This window comes from Elephas maximus, chromosome 4 (genome assembly GCF_024166365.1).
Source record: "Elephas maximus indicus isolate mEleMax1 chromosome 4, mEleMax1 primary haplotype, whole genome shotgun sequence".
Classification (NCBI taxonomy): domain Eukaryota; kingdom Metazoa; phylum Chordata; class Mammalia; order Proboscidea; family Elephantidae; genus Elephas; species Elephas maximus.
The window spans coordinates 70,481,598-70,499,978 of NC_064822.1; the positions used below are offsets into that span (position 1 = coordinate 70,481,598).

Genomic DNA, 18,381 nt, shown 5'->3' on the forward strand with positions numbered 1-18,381 from the left:
TAATCCATTGAGAGCCCCCCATTTGCCACGCAAAGGTAGGTATTATACGTTAGAGATCTGTACGTATTTGTTTATTCAAAGTCCATGGCCCACCCAAATATAGAATTTTTCTTTTCTTGTGTTTATTCCACAACCTTTGCATAAATCTCTCAATTTTCTTTGCAAATGTGAACTTCTTCGTTGGTTGGTTGACCCTAAAAGACAAAAACACCTGTTGCTATTGAGTTGATTCTGACTCATGGCAACCCCACGTTACAGAGTAGAACTGTTCCATAAGGGGTTTTTTTTGGCTGTAATCTTTCACAGAAGCAGATTGCTGCGACTTTCTTCTGTTGCACCACTAGGTGGATTTGAACCACCAACCATTAGATTAGTAAAAGTAGCTGATTGTAAACTGCTGCTCCACCCAGGGAACTTTTGTTGATCCTAAACCCCAAAAAACCAAACCCATTGCCGTCGAGTCAATTCGGACTCCTAGCAACCCTATAGAACAGAGTAGAACTGCCCCATAGAGTTTCCAAGGCTGTAAATCTTTACAGAAGCAGACTGCCACATCTTTCTCTCAAGGAGCGAGGAGCGGCTGGCTGGTGATCCTACGACAGAGGAAACAGAACTCCCTCCAGTTTGTGGTCTCTTCACTCCCACACTCTTTTATAACACTTCATCATAATCTTTTGGATCCTTAAAGGCAGCCTTTTGGGTTTTTTAAAAGATATATATGTTCATTATATATCAAGGTTACATCTTTAACAGAAAGAAAAAGATTCTAATCCGAGAGACATTGAGTCCTCTGTATTGCTTATTGTCACCTGACTAGAATAATGTATTTTCTCGATTTAGATTTATTGACTGAATGAGTTATATATACACAGAACTAAAATAGTCAATACTGGAAGCCTCTAATCTTAAACCAGATCAAGAAAAAGAAATGTGAAACTCCAGGGAAAGTACTTTGAGGCTTGTCCTCAGGGGCTTCAAGGCCCAGGGGAGTCACACTATGTTCTTACCTCTTGCTGCTTCTCTCTGCTTCCTGCCCAGCAGCATTTAATGCTGGTGAGATTAGGTTCAAATGAGGCTCAAGGGCAACTTCTTTTCTTTTGTAAATGAGCCTCAAGGGCAACTCTGAAGGGAAAGGAGAAGTCTAAAGAGACTAGAATGGAAGGGAGGAGGCTCCTTTGTGGTAAGGTGTGTGTGTAGGGTGAGGGGGGGTGATGGGGTGTGAGTGTGTGCTACACAGGCATGCGTATGTGTGCAAATGTCTGTGTGTACAAAGAGAAAGTACAGGGCTGTGGATGTCTCAGGTTTTTAGCATCAGCCAAAAGAGTCATTTCCTCTCCCACTATGGCAGGGAGATAACCCTCTGCAGACACCTGCATCCCAGAACTGCCCAGAGCTCCTGGCCCAGGGTCCTAATCGGCAGACTCAAGGGAAAGTTCCTGGGAAGCAGTGTGGGCCAGAGGGAAAAGCCTGGATTCTGGACTCAGGGTTGGAATCTAGCTCCCCCTGTCCAAGAAACCAAAAAATAAAAACAAAAAAAAATCCACTGACATTGAACGGATTCCAATCCAATCCGTAGCCCCCTTATAGGACAGGGTAGAACTTCCCCATAGGATTCCCAAGGCTGTAATCTCTCCAGAAGCACACTGCCACATCTTTCTCCTGTGGAGCAGCTGGTAGGTTGGAACAGCCAAACTTTCAGGTAGCAGCTGAGCGCTTAACCACTGTACCACCAGGGCTCCTTCCTCTCCAAGAAAGGGTGTTTAATGTCTCCGAGGCCTGATTCCTTACCTATAACATTGAGAGTAATGATGCCCACTCCTGGACACTTGTGAGTGTTGATGAGAGAGCGTGTGAATATACGTGCAGGTAGGTCACTTACTAACCCTTAGTGTCCCTCTGCTCCTTTTTCCGTTACTCCGGTGCTGCTGTACTGTTGACCTCAGAGTGACTGCCCATACGTCTGCTCCACGTGGACCTGGCACAGGGCACTGATAGGGAAGGCCAGTCTCTGGGCCATCTGTTCCAAGGCATACTGGCCTACAGAGTGTGCCCCTTCAGGCCATTCTGGTTTCTTTATTTCCTTGTGTTCCCCCTCTAACCTCCTCTGAAGCTTTGTCTATTGTCTCTGTTTGGAAGCAGTAAAGAAGATGGTAACTAGGACCTCATTAAGGTCCCTGGGTGGTGGAAACAAATTCTGCTCTACTACTAACCTAAAGGTTGGTGCAGTTTGAATCCACCCAGAGGTGCTCTGAAAGAAAGGCCTGGTGATCTGCTTCCGTAGACATTACAGCCAAGAAAACCCTGTGGAGCAGTTTTACTCTGCAACACATGGGGTTGCCAGAAGTCAGAATCAACTCGACGGTAACTGGTTTGATTTGATTTGGGGGCCTGATAGCCCTGTGGAAGAAAAGGAGCCTTCACTCCGACAGGAATATTCCTCTGAAGTCTCCCACCCTGCCGGAGTCAATGCCCTTTACTTTCAGTGTGAACTACTGAAAAATCAAAGGGCCCTAAAAGAGATGGAAGCTTCAGGACAATGTTTGTAAAAGATAAACCAGCAATAGCGTGGTGGCTGGGTGGAAAAATATTTGAAGGAGCTGGTTTTTTGGTGAGACTGGAAATTCCAGTTTGTTTCAGGGTATACATTTCTGGACTCCAGTGTCCCGACCCCTCTGGCTCTCCTGGATGTAAATTCCCGTGCTGCACCCAAACCTAAGCAAAGCCAAGGCTGGGGCATTATGAGGTTCCAGCTGTGGGCTTAACCTCCACCTTACGGTGTGAGTTTCAGATAGCAGCGTTTTCCAGCCCTGCTCCATACTTTATGTAACCAGGGGTGAAAAGGTCCGGCCTGGTTTGCAGCTGCGGTTCCTCGGCAGGCAGAGATGAAGCCAGAAAGCACAGATTTGTGTCCTTTGTCTCTGCTCCTCCCTCCGCCAGCATGCCACTGTGCGCATATGGTTTCTGTTTTCATAAGCCACAGCAAAGCATAAGAAGTTGCCCACCGTAAACACACCTCTGGGTATCCACACAGGTTTAGCCGCGCGGGATTTATCAACGTTCTGCTTCTAGGTAATGACCTATCCAGGAGTGGAGGAAGAGGGTGGGGAGGGGACAGAAAAACACAGAGCTACAGATAGCCCCCTGATGTAGTAAACTCAGGGTTTCTTTAAGCAGGGTTTCTCAACCTTGCACTTTTGATATTTGGGGCCAGACAATTCTTTGTTGTGGGGCCTCTCCTGTGCATTGAAGGTGTTTAGCAGCATCCCTGGCCTCTACCCACTGGATGCCAGTAGCACCACTTCCCCAGTTGTGACAACAAAAAATGTCTCCAAACACTGGCAAGTATCATGGGGGTGGGGGTGTCACCCCCAGTTTAGAACCACTGCGGAAAAGTATAGTAGTTACTTTTTGTTCTGTGTGTTACTTAACTGTTTTGTTGCTGAACTTGAAATCCACTTACTAATTTTTAGATAGTTTAAAGAAACCAGAGACACTCAGCCACTCTCTCTGTCTGTTGGTGATTATACCCATGGAACTCAGGGGTTTCAGGGTATCAGTTGTCTAAAATTCCATTTGGAGAGTTAAAACAACATAAAATTACTTTTTTAAGAAGCTTTCCTGAAACTTAACCACTATCATTAAACATTTCCTTGATCAATAACTTGACTCGCCTACTCAAATTTTCTAAAGATTAGTTTTGTCTAGCATGGTTTTCTCCTTTAGAAACCATGTTTGTTATGTGTGAATTACCCATCATTTTGCAACCTCTGCTCAGTGAGTTTATACGATGAGTCTCTGGTCGGAGACAGACGTGGGAGTGAAAATGTTTCTCCTTAACCACAGGAAGAGATTTTTTACAATGCCTTTTAGCTGTGGATACCAGGGTACCTCACCCAGCAGGAAAGAGAACTCTCTCTTCAATTCAAAAATGGTACTTCATTGGAGCTAAACCCTTTCAGATACTTCCTTTCATAGCAGAGACAATCCCCATAATGAATTTAGGAAAAAAAAAAACCGGTTGCTGGCAGGCCGGTTTGAGTTGTACTACACTCTATAGGGTTTTCAATAGCCGTGATCTTTCAGAAGTAGATTGCCAGGCCTTTCTTCTGAGGTGCTTCTAGGTGGCTTCAAACCACCAACCTTTTAGGTAGTAGCCAAGTGCTTAACCATCTGGGCCATCCAGGGGAAACATTTGCATAAAATGCCCATATGCCTTTATGTAGAAGGCCCTTTAGTTTAATTAAGAAAAATGCCTTAGAATTAATGAATACTTTGTGATTAAAAAAAAAATTCACATGCATGTCCTAGAGTTTTGTAGTGGGATGAACCTTTGTTTATAGAGCCTGATAAGTTTTAGCATACAGTACCAAGCACTTTCACTGATGATTAAGGAGTGCTGTGTCTGTTCAGACATAGATTTCAACCAAAATCCAGAAAAACTCCAGGTGGCCCATGGTAACAGTCTCTAAAGGATTTAGAGAACTAGAGAGTATCTATCTTTTATGAATTGAAGTATTGATAAAACTAACTCCCATAGCCTGAACTTCAATTGTAAAAAACTGTGGTGTGGTCAGGGCAGTTATTTTTATCATCTGGACATAATTTTTAGCTAAAGAAACAAAACAATCAATAGTGTTATGAAAGCCACTTATACTGTGAGCTGGAAACAACTGCTTTATACCACAAAATTTCTGTTGCTACCTCCGTTAGTGATTGAGTAATTCAATATCTCTTGAATGTCAATGTGTTTTTATTACTCAGCTATAAGTTGGCTTTGTTGGATTAAATGTCATTTAAAATGATGAGTTGGCAGCTTGTTTGCAGTTATTTTCACATTTATGAAAGGGAAAAGTTTGCAAGATGCAAATGTTCTTAAAGCTTATAGATAAAGTTTGTTCCCTGGTAAGCCCTGGCCTTCATCTACTATCCAAAGAGCAGATAACATTCTAGATCTTCAGTAAAAGGTTTACTTAAAGGTCCCAGTTTGAGGCCTCTGAAAAACCAACATGGTACCCCAGTGCTGGTTAAGGCCTTACTTGGAGAAATGGTCTGGTTCACGCTTCACCATTTATGAGAAACAGAACACACCACTAGAGTGAAAGACGAGCAACAGAAACAATGCAGTGAAAATCCTTGTGCAGATGGGTTGGAAAAAGGACCTTCTACTTTAAATTCTGGCTCCACAATAGGCCTCTGAGTAGCATGCCTTTTGGCTAGAGTGGAGAGGAAGACCATTGTACCACTCACCTTCATATGGGCAAAACATCATTATGTCAGACTATGAAAGACAATCCTGGTGACACAGTGGTTAAGCGTTTGGCTGCTAACCAAAAGGTTGGCAGTTCAAATCCTCCAGGCGCTCCTTAGAAACCCTATGGTGCAATTCTACTCTGTCCTTTAGGGTTCCTGTGAGTCAGAATTGATTCAATGACAATGGTATAAAAGACAACCAGGTAATTTCTTTATGATTAAATTTTATTAAAGTGAATACACTAGAGAATCACAGTCCCAGTTCAGAGGAAACCAGAGGTGTCATCAGCCTCTTTGTAGCAAACGTGATTGTACCTGTGTAGGGAAGCAAGGAAAGGTATGCACAAACCACCTTTGTTCCGTCTGATTCATTGGCATTTTATGCGATAATCTTTGGTTTGTCAGATGTTTGCTAGTTAGAAGAGATTGTGGGAAATTAAAATGTATCTGCCATTTGATGCTAGAACAAAAAATGGGCAATTAAACCACAGTTCAGTTCTCTACTTTCCATTTGTAGTAAAAATGATACAAGGCAGGGAGGGATTTAGATACTTTGCCTACTTCACTGCTTTGCCTAGAAACTAGAGTGGTCATCTTTCAGAGTGACTTAAAAATGAGCTCGATTATTCTCGGTCTGCAGTGGTGGGGAAAAGTGACTTCTCAAGGCATTTATGATGCCAGGGCTGGTCCTCCCGCATTCTCTCCTCCCACCACAGCCCACCCTCTGACAGCAAAGAATGCAACCAGCAGGTAAGGGTGGGAATGGAAGTGGCTGGCCAGCTTCTGTTGTTAAGATGGGTTTCAAACTCTAGGTGCATGGTGACATTGTTTTAGCAATACCACACTGACCTTTTCCAAGACACAACAAATCATGTATCATATTAATCTTTAGAAACAGATAATAGAGGGAAAAGAGATACAGTAAGGGATGCTAAATATTTAGGGCCTTTTTCAGTTTAAGAAGGTCCCTGACTAGCACAAGCAGTTTATGCTCAACTGCTGACGTAAAGGTTGGTGATTTGAACTCACCTAGTAGTGCTGTGGAAGAAAGCCCTGGTGATCTGCTTCCAGAAAGGTTACAGCCAAGAAAACCCCAGGCAGCTCAGTTCTACACTGTAACACATGGGGTCACCATGAATCGGAACCAACTTGACAGCAACGGGCTTGGTTTAGGTTAAGTTTAATAGTAGTTCCTTGAAAGACAAATCTTCCTGGAAAATGGCAGGTATTATGACAGTTCCACCTGCAGTTCAGAGGGAAAGCTGGATTTCACCATGGATGCACTAAACAGAGTTAATTAAACCTTGCTCTGGAAAGTCCGAAAATTTTACAAATACATACCCATTAACCAGTTTCTTTGACAACATAGCGAAGTATGGCTTATCACAGGTTTCGGAGTCACACGGAGCCTAGAATTCTACCTGTGTCACTTACAAGCTGTCCCGTTCAGTGAGTCAATTATTAATTAAGCCCTCTAAGCCTCAGCTCCCTCATCTGTAAAGTAGAAATAGCAATAGCACCTGCCTCATAGGGTGGGTTGTAAGGGTCAAGCATAACCGGGCTGTATAGAACACAGTACCTGCAAATACTCCATGTGTGGTACAAACGACTAATGTGCTCGACTCTTAACCCAGCAGCACCTCGGAAGAAAGGCCTGGTGATAAACCTTCAAACAAGCAGCCATTGGAAACCCTATGGAGCACTGTTCTACTCTGACACGCATGGGGCTGGCATAAGTTAGAGTCAGCTCAAGGGCAACTGGTTTTTAAATATCATTGTTGTTATTTTTATTACTTTCTCTTCACACACACCATTACTCATATAATAATCCTATAAAGTAAATGCTGTTATTCCCATTTTATAAATGAGGAAACAGAACCTCAGGGAGATTACAAAACTTGCCCAAAGTTACCTGACTGAATTCCCCTTGTCAATATTCTCCAAAGAAGAATGTGTTTCCTTCTCTGGGATATAAATGCATTGGCTCTAAGATATTCCAAGTCACGATTAGACACCCCCCTCCCAGGTGTGCCAGGCCCAGGCTGCACCCAACATAAAAAAGACAGCACACTATAGTACAAGAATCCCAGAGTTCCAATCCCAGTGAACCCAGACAGGTTATTTTAACATCTCTGAGGATTAGAAATAGTGCATGTAAAGTGCCTAGCACATACCTGGCAGTCAGTAACTGATCATTAAAGACATTCAAAGCTCCTTGGTTCATACAGTGAGCACCTGGAAATTGGTGCCTCTTATTCTCATCTGGAGACCAGGCCAGCCTCAACTAAACCTGGACCCTAAAGGTCTATCACCACCTACCCGTCAAGGCTTTGCTAGAGGGCAAACCACACCCTTTTGGCACAAATCCAGAAAGCAAAAGAACAAGAGAAAACTATGTGTCACATGTCTTCTCTTTTAATTTGACAGTCCTCAGCCAAGCACCTGGCCTAGCACGGTGTCTTTCTTGTTGCCTTCAAGTCAATTATGACTCGTGTAGACCCCACGTGTGTCAGAGTAGAACTGTGCTTCACAGGGTTTTCAGTGGCTGATCTTTTGGAAGCAGATGGCCAGGCCTTGCTTCCAAGGTGCCTCTGAGTAGACTTGAACCTCCAACCTTTTGGTTAGCAGCCGAGCATGTTAATCATTTGTGCCACCCAGGGATTTCTAGCACAGTGTCCTGTCCATAGTAAATAACCTAATAAATAGTCGTTGCCTCACCAAATGATGGAATTTCAGTTCTGCAGATGGAGAAAGTGATTTTCTGCACTTCCGTTTAAAGACTTTGTAAGTGTGCTATAATGAGAATATACCTGGACCTTTTTTAAAAACCATGCTAGCCACAGTCCTTACAGTCAAAGTCACCAAGCTGCATAGGTTTCTTTTCCCACAGTGTTCACTCATCATGCTTCTCCTGCCACTCTTTAGCCTACTCCTGTCTTCTCATTTTTATTCATTCAGCACCACCTACCAACTCCAAAGTAATCCTTTAGCCCCACCATTTTTACACCACCTCTCGCTTTGGAGCATCAAGAATCTCTTCCCAATGTTTTTGCCTTCCAGCTTGTTTTTTGACCACCTGTAGAGCTGGCTCCTTTGCGGGTAAACCTTGTTCCCTGTCTTTCACATAGGCTCTGCACAAGTTTAGGTTATTGAGTCATGACTGTGGACAAGGTCATTGTGTCTATGTCTATAAAAAGCAGTGGTGGTTGTCCTGGATGACCTCTAAGGACTCCACAGCTCAAAGGTCCACTTCTCCAACACAACCTTATCCAACTTCTCTAGACCTTAGTTTTCTTACTGTAAAATGAGGAAGTTAGAGAATCAATCCAAGATAGGTAAAAGCGGTTACTACATTATTTTGGGTTCTTGTCGTTAGTACCGCAACAAGAAACATTTTCAACAGTCTTTTCTTGCCCTTTTCCTCTGTAGACTGTAGACTGCTTTGGGATTACGTCTATCAGTTACTTTCTGACAGCCGGTACGAAAACTTCATCCGATGGGAGGACAAAGAATCCAAAATATTCCGGATAGTGGATCCCAATGGACTGGCTCGACTGTGGGGAAACCATAAGGTAAAGGGCACCAGATATTTGCTCTATAAACTAGTGCCAAGATAAAGTCTTTATCACTCGATTGGAGGACAATTGTCTGTCTTCTGCTTCCTAAATATGCCCGTAATTACTTAGTTTATTCCTCACTGGGCAAACAATTAGACAGTTGCAAGGGAAGGAAATAATTAAAGATGCCGCTTTCTATTTGTTACTTATGCCAGGTGCCTGTTAACTCAGCACATCCTGGTTGGATAGATCTTAGTCGTGAGGAACCCTGGCCGTCACTCCCCTTGACCTGGCCCTGCCACTGCCATCAGTCATTAGGGGCTGGGCCAAAGGGAAGCGCTGTGGGACTTTGTGACTCACAGGGGAGCTTAGGGAAGTGGTGCGTCTGTGCTTCCCAGCTGGAAACTTTCATATTCATGAAAGCCTATTTTGACATGGAAAATTACTTATATTCTGACTTTAAAACATATCCTTTAAAAGCAAACCATGCAAGAAGTATGAGTGCCCCAAACTGGGAAGAGGAAATGGAATTTAAAAGAAAGTCTTTTATAGTAAAGCAGGCTGTTCAGGTGTGCAGATGTAAAAAGCGGGTAACCACAATCCAAGCCAGACCACAGACAGATCTGGGCAAAGTCTGCCAGGCAAGGGGGTGGCCCGGCACCAGGTCAGAATGAGGACAGGAGGTATGGCTGAGCCCTGCCCATCCGGAGCCTTCGGAGCCTTCGAGGAAGACAGTGCGACTGGGGTGCTCCGCTGAGGAGAGCTGAATGCAGGCCCTGACCAAATATGGCAAGGCCCTGCTGACAGACACTTAACTCTGTGAGTCACTAACAAAAATCCTTCTTCAACTCCCACATTGCACCAGAGCCCCAGGGCTTGGAACCGCTGCATTCTTGCATCTACAATAAGCGTTTAAACAAAAAAGTTCTTCCTGAAAATGACAAACCAGAAACACCAGTTTGGGAAGGGTCATTAGAACAAAAAAAAAAAAAAACCCCCAAATCCTGTGGGTCAAAAGGGGAAAATGACCCAAAGATGCAGAAGATTCCTCAAGCAAAGCAGAGAGCAGTCCTGGGAAAAGGAAATAAGGGAGATTGTGGAGAGATGGGCTTTATTAGCTAGAGCTCTGACAAAGGAGGATTCACCTCAGCACAAAGCCAAGACGTGGGAGCCAGAAGGCCTGGGAGGCGGCAGGTTAGCAGGTAGCTTTCCCAAGCGGGCAGGGCCTCATGGAGCAGCTGAAAGCTGAAGAGCTTTTATTTTAATAGCTCCCCCGGTGCCTTTTCTGAGGTTCATTTCATTGTGTCTTTGTGCTTTTTTTTTTTTTTTTTCTCTTCCTCCTTTGAACAAACAGAACAGAACAAACATGACCTATGAGAAAATGTCCAGAGCCCTGCGCCACTACTACAAACTAAACATTATCAGGAAGGAGCCAGGACAAAGGCTTTTGTTCAGGTAGCACTTCCTTTTTCTCCTTTCCTTCTTCCGGGAGGATATTGTTTTCTTTAAAATAAAAGGGAGGGGGAAGACTATTAAGAGCTCTACCTGCCTCTCTGATACCCAAAGCTATCATTGCCACGAACTGGATACCAGGTACTGGTTTGTTAAAATTTCAGAAAAAATAACTTTTGAAAACCATTTTTTTCATCTGTTTTAAGGTAAAACCAAAACTAAATATACATAATCTGACTCACCTTTAAAATAGTGCAGTGATCAAATAGCGTTATCTGATATTAAAGTCCAGTGTGGTTAAAGGGAGAACCAGAGTCTCATTGTCAATGGCAAAGCCGAGAATTAAACTTAGATTTCCAGGTTACCAACCCTGTGAGGTATTTCTAAACCAGTGTTTTTCAAACTGGGGTCATGACCCATTAGTGAGTCATGAAATAAGTTTAATGGGTCACTAACACTTTTTTCTAATGTAATGGAACGGAAAATATCAGATAGCAGCACATAACGTAAGAGCGACTGACTTTATAAAAATTTTGTGTCGTGTGTGTGTGTATGTGTGCGTGATTAGTCATGATGTACAATGTTTTTTTTACAATGCATCATAGCCAAAAAAAAGTCTGAAAACTGTACGCTAGACATTCCTCTTTCCAGAATTCCTCAGTTAATGATTTCCAACCATTTAACCTACCACATAGACTGGGATTTCAAGTACTATGCAAGAAGGGAGAAAGGGTTAGAAGAGGAAGAAGGAATCTGAAGGACCAGTCAGTGGAGGTAGAAGTAGACCACTGACACAGACTCGGTCTGAGTGCAGATCGGTGAAATCAACAAACATGACTTAAGGTCTTGAGTATTGCAGGTGAGACAGGAAAGAGTGACAGATGGGGCTGCAGACATGGATCTGGAATTATCTGTGTGTAGGTGGAGATTGACACCATGGATGAGCAGATGAGCTCACCAGGATAAGTATTTATGGAAAGAGCAGAGTATCCAGACTTTAACGTCGGAAAGGAAAGGTAATTTAGGATTCGTAAAAATAATTGAGACCTTCAAAAGAAACAGAAAACACTGTTCAAGAAATGGAAACAGAATGAAGTAAAAAGAGAACCCTCTTCCTCTGGCTCTGCTGACACTTTCTCTTCCTGTTTCACTAAGTTTACTTAGTCCTTGGCTCCCTATTCTTCCAACTCTGTACTTCTCCCTGGATGAATTGATCCTATCACACAGATTCTGTTAATCACATCAATCGTTAGACTCCTAAATCTCTATATCCAGCTCCAAAATCTCCCTGAAATTCCAAATCGGAATCTCCGAGAGCCTCTTACAGGATATGTCCACTTGAATATCACATTAGTATCTCAAGCATGTGTTCAAAATGGGCCTTCCTTACAAACTGGAAATCCCACCCAGAATTCTTGTTGTTTGTCAGTGGTATCAACATTGTTTTAAGCAATCAATCTTGAAACTCTGGTTATTTTTGACTTTTCCTATATTCAAGTCAGTCATTGTGCTGGATTATCCATTGGCTATTCAGCACCATTCCTACTGTGTTCTATGTTGCAGGCTAGAAACCTGGGAACTACATTTCCCAGAATTTCTTGCCAGTAGGTCCCAGGTTGGAATCTACCAACAACAAACTCTTACATGAGGTTTAGAAGATGGAAGAAAGGCACAATCATTATTACTCCTTTCTAACAATGAAGGCTGATGTCTAGACTTCATGATTCGATTCTGGAATAATTTAACAATCTCTACCCACCTCTGGTCCACCCCCCCCCCCGCCTCCCAAATTCATAATAAAACCCAGAAACCAAACCCACTGGCGTCGAGTCGATTCCGACTCATAGCGACCCTATAGGACAGAGTAGAACTGCCCCGTAGAGTTTCCAAGGAGCACCTGGCGGATTCGAACTGCTGACCTTTTGGTTAGCAGCCATAGCACGTAACCACTACGCCACCAGGGTTTCCCAAATTCATAATACATTGCCATTTGCCCTAGAACACTCATATGATTCCCTATGCCAGAAACATGTATCCCTTTTAACCTCCACCTTTCTAATACTGTACATCCTCAAGGCCCAACTCAAGTCTTCTGCCCTTTATGAGTCCTTCTGCAACTGCTCTTACACAGAGAAATATCTTCTTCCATCATTTCTTGGGTCCTCTTGGCCCTTAACACATCGTGTTTTGCATTTCTGATAGACGTATGTGTAAAGTCCTTTTCCCACAATTAGATTGTAAGCTCTTAGCAGGTACAGGATGATATTTTATATTCTATTTTATACCCTGTGGAGTCTTTCAATTAACATTTCTTGACAAGCCTGGTGAGGAATACCAGAAGGTCAATATGGAAAAGTGGTCCAAAGAATAAAGGGGTAGTTCATTGGGCCACATACCGCGTATCTGTGGACTTGGCCTAGAGGAACTCATTAGTGACCTCAGATGCTGAGGGAGAAGTTTTAGCTAGGGGTTGAGAGGAGCAGACAGACTGTGGATGTTACAGATCACACTGCTGGAGAAATTCACCAATAATGAAGAGAAAAGCAGTAGTAGTTTTATTGGAAGGTTCATAGGCTTCCGGTGAAAGATTTTCAACATGATAAGAGGAAAGAATAGTGGTAATTTCTAAGGAAATGAGGGTTGGAAGCCAGACTTGCCACAAAATGAAGGCTTCTTGTTATCAGACCAGCGTGTAATCAAGCAAAGTATTAAATTTTTACAAAATGTATAGGCATTAAGGTAAGGAGTTGGAATCGACTCAACGGCAGTAGGTTTGTTTTTTTGTTTGTTTGCTTAAGGGAAGAAAGATGTCAGTGTGGACTGATGCCATTAAACAATGCTTTAACAATGAGGCAGAACTAAAGCATGAGTAGAACTTTGATAAGGAAAAGGAGTAAAGAGTGTTCAAGATACAGGCAAAGCTAAAGATTTGGAGAAAGGCATGAGCCATAATTTATAGAAGAAAAACTGGCCGGAGTGGAGTGGAGTGGAGGGCTTCATGCCAGTGAAAAGTGGAAAATTAGATTTTTCTGGGTAGAGATGATAGAAAACCCTAATGGACAAGTCAAAGAGTATATCCTTGACTTGATAAGTGGTCATCAAAGGCTTCTGAACAGGGAGTGATGAACTAAAATGTATGTTTTAGGACAGTTCATCTGGGTCAGGGCAGAGTATGTGGCAGGGAAAGGTGTCCAGGCACAGAGCCAAGGTTGGATGGAGCTGGGGAAGGGCACACTCAAAGTAAGAGCAGAACATTTGCAATCAGGCTGCCTGCCTTGGCCATGTAAATCGTGGTCAAAACATGCCCCTGATGTTCTTTCCAAGTGAACCGTTGGTCAAGAAAATAGGGCTTGCCATACGTACCCACCTACAAAGGAAGATAGACTAAAAGGGATTCATTGCTAGCATTTTGGGTGGATCAGTGATAACACTGAAGAAGAGTCTCTTTCTTTTTGCCTTTCTAATTTTCCAAAAGCACCACTAACTTGCCCTATTATCAAGTTTTCCATTCAGAGTTTAATTGTATCCTTTGAGTTAAATTCTAGTTTTGAATACCATTCCTTAGGCTCACGGTCTGGCATCAAAATGGATATACAGCTTTCACGGGTCTTTGTATTATCTAACTCTCTAAAAATAAGAAATCCAGGTAAGGGAGCTGTACCAGGGTTTCCTCGTGTGGGTATGCAGATAATCACTGCACAGCTCTCTACCTCATAGTCACCCTAGACTTGATGATAGTTATTTCACCATCTGCAGGCAGTTAGAAGAAAGGGCACCTTTTTCTAATTTGCACCATGTTAGTGTGAATGGCTGCGTTCAGTAGCTCTCCAGCTGTCTACGAGATGATGGGGCCTTTCTTGATAGGTTAGAGGTTGGGGTAAAGACAACTTTAAGAAGGTGTAATTGCTTGACTCCTTCACTTCCTTTTCCAAAGGTTTATGAAAACCCCAGATGAAATCATGAGTGGCCGGACAGACCGTCTGGAGCACCTGGAGTCCCAGGAGCTGGATGAACAAATATACCAAGAAGACGAATGCTGAAGGAGCCAACCCAGCACCGCGGCGGCTGGCAGCAGCAGAGACCCTGCCCGAAAGGACTGCTGGTGGAGTGATGGAGCAGGGGGCTGAGGAGAGCTGAAGAGGAAGAGACCTCGAAACCAGAGTGACACTTCTCTTGCGTATCAGGAGGGACCCCAGAGCACCTTAGACAAACCACCCAGCAAAGGCGGGGCTGGAATTCTGGCCGAGGGCACGAGCCTGGGACTCACGCTTCACGTTTCCTTCTCATTTGGAATCTCTCCATCTGTAATTCCTCACCCTTCCACCTATTGTTAGTTTCATGGTGTTTTTGTTTTGTTTTTTTAAGAACACGCAGTTTGACTTTTCATCATTCATATAGGGGAAGACATCTGATGTTGTTTTCCTATGGAAATATATATCTATTATATATATATATATTTTGCAAATCTCACAAAGTGCGGCAAGCCCAGCTGGTCAGGAAAGGGAATACTTGCTAAAAGGTTCAGGTTCCCCTTTGTCCTGCCATGTAGATCAGGTTTATTCCTGTTGCTGTTGGGTCTTGGCTGAAAAAAAAAGAAAGAAAAAAAAAAGTTGCTTTTAAAAAAGATAAAGTAAAAAAGGGGAGCTCTCTTTTTCTCTCTCTCATTTTCTCTCCTTCCCTTCCTCCCCTCTCTTCCTGCCTGGCTGCCATTGAGCTTCAGATGCCTGTCCTCAGAGTTCAGCCTCTTGGGAATCGTTGGCACCCAGTCAATGACCTGAGTGTTTTTGTGACCAGCACCACAAAGTCAAACCCATATCCTGGCATAGGGCCCACCGTCTGGGGGAGGCCAAAATCATCCCAGATGCTGCTGAACTCCAGAAAGATAAGCGCCAGTCCAACAAGCTGCCCTGAAAATGGCTGAGGACCACTCAGCTTGCTGGTTCTCCAGAATGTAAGATAAGGACGGAAGGCTGTCCAAGATATTTGGAAGACCCCAACATCTTGGGATTAGCTTACGAGTGCTGTAAAGTGGAAAATATGAAAAGACCACACAGGCCTGGCAGTCCAGAAACTGGGTGAAAGTATTCTGCTGTGGGGATTTATTTTTCTAAAGCAGGTTATTGAGACTGAGAGGAAAGAAAGGTCTTCTCTGCACTACCCCAAAGGCCATCTTGTGGTCAATTTCATGCCCTCACTTGATTTTTTTTCCATTCCTAGCCTTTTTTTTTTTTTTTTTAAGTTCCTTGTTCCCCATTGGGCACAGGACATATGAAGGAGGAGGATTCCAGAGTGCAGCCTCAGTTGCTACCAGTGCTTGCCCAGCCTGGGCAGACAGGAAGTTCCTCAGACACATTATTCTTTCCTTCTTTCCTCCCTTCATAACTGTGTTTGAGAAAGGACCCATTCATGGCTCTTTTTCACCTCAACTTAAGGTTGGTAATATAAAACGAGGGAAATGCCAGCCATAGTGCTTTAGATGATAACAGATATTTTCAGAGAGCTGTTATAGATATCTTTTTTTTCTTTCTAGCCTTCTAAATTAACTCTTCCAATATAGGTCCAGAGATCCAGTATTAGGAGTACAGTCTTTTTTTTTTTTTACCCAAAAGATTAGCCCTGCCTTATAAAGCACCACCTCCTCGTTTGCCTCCATCTCCTCTACCCAGTTGGGGGAGAATCTTACAGCTATTCCAGGGTACGAATGTGTCCTTCCCAAGTGAAGCAGCCAGAACACTGGGCTTCTCCTCATGCCATTTTGGAGTTGAGGAGACATAGGCAGGAGGAATTCTCCCCTGGCCTTACAGTTACACCAGCCTGGGTGGCAAGTAGATTGACTATGATCCAAGGACACTGGAATTGAGATGCTAATAATCAAGGCTCTTCAGTCTTGCTCTGTTCCTGCCTCTTCTAGGACCACAGGTAGACACACTGAGGTGCCTAGTCCAATCCCACTGCCGAACACTCCCCCATTAACCTTCTGGGTATGTTGGCGTGCCGTGAGGTCAGGAACCTTCTGTGTGAGGCTAAAGGGCCCCATTATGAAGAGTTTGGTCTCAATCTGCTTGAATGGTGATGAAATTCAACTGAATCCCAGCATGCCACCGATGAATTTCAAAAGTGTCCTGCAGCAGCACACGGTGATATATTGTCCAGCCTGTAAGATGACTGATGATGTACATCAAGAGGAGATAGTAAGCCTAATACCTGGGGTGTTGTGAAATTCATGGAGTCTTTACTTAAGAGCAGAGTTTAAGGGCTAGAGAGAGAGTTTGCGTTTGTACTGAGGCCATTTGTATGAGTCTGAAGTCAGAGACAAGGGCATGATGCTGCTGCTTCCCTAGGATTTCACTCCAGCCACTTGACCAAGTAGAAGAATGAGTCACTTCTTACTCAAAGAATCTTACAGTTGAATTATGGAAGGAAATGCCCATCTGTTGCAAAGATTTCTGTATTTAAAGCAATATCCTATAAGTATATGTAAGACTTAGGATAACACCTTCAGCTACTTGAAGGAGAAATAGCAGAAGGTGCCAATTCCAATGTAGTCTTCCCATTCAGGTATCACCAATAATGGCTTTCTGTTGATCCCCTTAACTGCAAAAGTCCTCCTCATCTATTCTTTGAGAGAAGGCTTGGGCAGTGCTAAAACCAGGGCTACAGTGTTTGCACACTTCAGACCCCAAAGATTTCAGATTCAATTGAGCAAAACTTTGTGAAGCATCTGCTAGATACTGTCAGGGATTCAAAGGTGAATCAGGTGGTATTCCTGGCCTCTGGGAGCTTACATTTGATCTGCAGAATCCACCAGGCATGAAATTTCTTCAACATTAAATGCTAGGGATGATGGAAATGTCACCCAGGACCAAATTAAAAGCACATCTCTCCTCTGAATAGTTGGCCTCCCTCTTGCCATCCTGAGAACTCTTGGAAAGGAAACACTAGGAAAGGGAAATGCAGAGGAAGAGGCCTGCAGAGAGAGGGGAGCTTCCTAGAATGTGTCAGGATGGACACCTCAATTTTATCTTGAAATCCCCTGGGCATCTTCCCTTCCCTTCACCTTGTATTAGCCAGGTCACCACCTCTCCATCAGATGAAAATAGTGACAATTGGCTGGACTGGCTATGTTGAAGGTGATGTTACCTGTAAGATCTTTTTTGACCCAAGGCAACTTGGCCCAGCCTAAGACAGCATCACCAATATTCTAAAGCCTTTGGGGGTGAAAGGGCCCCCACAGGAACAGAGGAATAACAAACTGGTGGATTTTCTCTTTTTTATGGTGTATTTGGAACTCCCTGATCCATTGTCTTTTTACACTGATAGCTTGTCCAAATGAGAAAGTAGCTTTAGCTGAAACTTAAATGGCTGTGACAGCATTTACCTAAATGACGACGTCACCACCATGCCCACATTTCACTGCCTAGGATCCACCTTTGAATACATTGAAACAGGAACTCCCTTTTGCAGAAAGGAAACCTGAGTATCAGAGAGGTAATGTGACTTGCCTTAGGGGCAGAGAGCATGCCAGGGATAGAATTAGGATTGGGAGCCAGCCCTGGCCATACCCCCATTTGACCCATTCCCACCCAGGAAGCTGACGACAAAAGATTTGGTAAAATATACAAAGAACAAAGGCAGTTTCTTTGCCCAGGCATTCAGTACAGAAGCTTTTCACCCACTCAGCCTGTTCCTCTTCTGAGCAGAAACCTGGAATAAAGGGCGTGATACAATGAAGCTAGTTGGGGGTGGAGGGGTGGGGAGTGGGCACACAATAATCCCCACCTGTCTACAAACCACAGAAGACTAACCTGATACTCTCTTGGCCTCATCTGCATCAACACTAATCAAGTGCAAACTCCCTGAATCTTACACACATGCCAAGTGAACATTCTTGAAGATTTCTCTTTGTGACTGCAACCACCTGCAAACCAGAACGAATCTAGAATTTCTTTTTTCTTCTTGTTTTTTTTCTTTTTTCTTTGTTTTTTTCTTTTTTACCTTCTAATCTCTTGTTTATGAGGTGTGGGGTTTATAAGGGACTGAATCAAATGAATGTAACAAAAAAGAAAAAACAAACAAAAAAAAAATGCCTTTTCTCAGGGCCAGTGAGTTGCAAATAATTTTT

The 18,381-nt window shown here is 43.4% G+C and overlaps 1 protein-coding gene across 2 annotated transcripts in view; it reads left to right on the plus strand.

Moving 5' to 3' along the window:
* Positions 1-18,100, plus strand: part of ETV6 (ETS variant transcription factor 6) — a 300,096-nt gene extending 281,996 nt beyond the window's left edge. For both annotated transcript variants that reach the window (XM_049882507.1, XM_049882505.1), the window contains exons 6-8: positions 8,680-8,822; positions 10,162-10,262; positions 14,194-18,100. In XM_049882507.1, the coding sequence (XP_049738464.1) occupies positions 8,680-8,822; positions 10,162-10,262; positions 14,194-14,299 (350 nt within the window). In that variant the 3' untranslated portion in view covers positions 14,300-18,100. The remainder of the gene's footprint in view (positions 1-8,679; positions 8,823-10,161; positions 10,263-14,193) is intronic.
* The last annotated feature ends 281 nt before the right edge of the window (positions 18,101-18,381 follow it).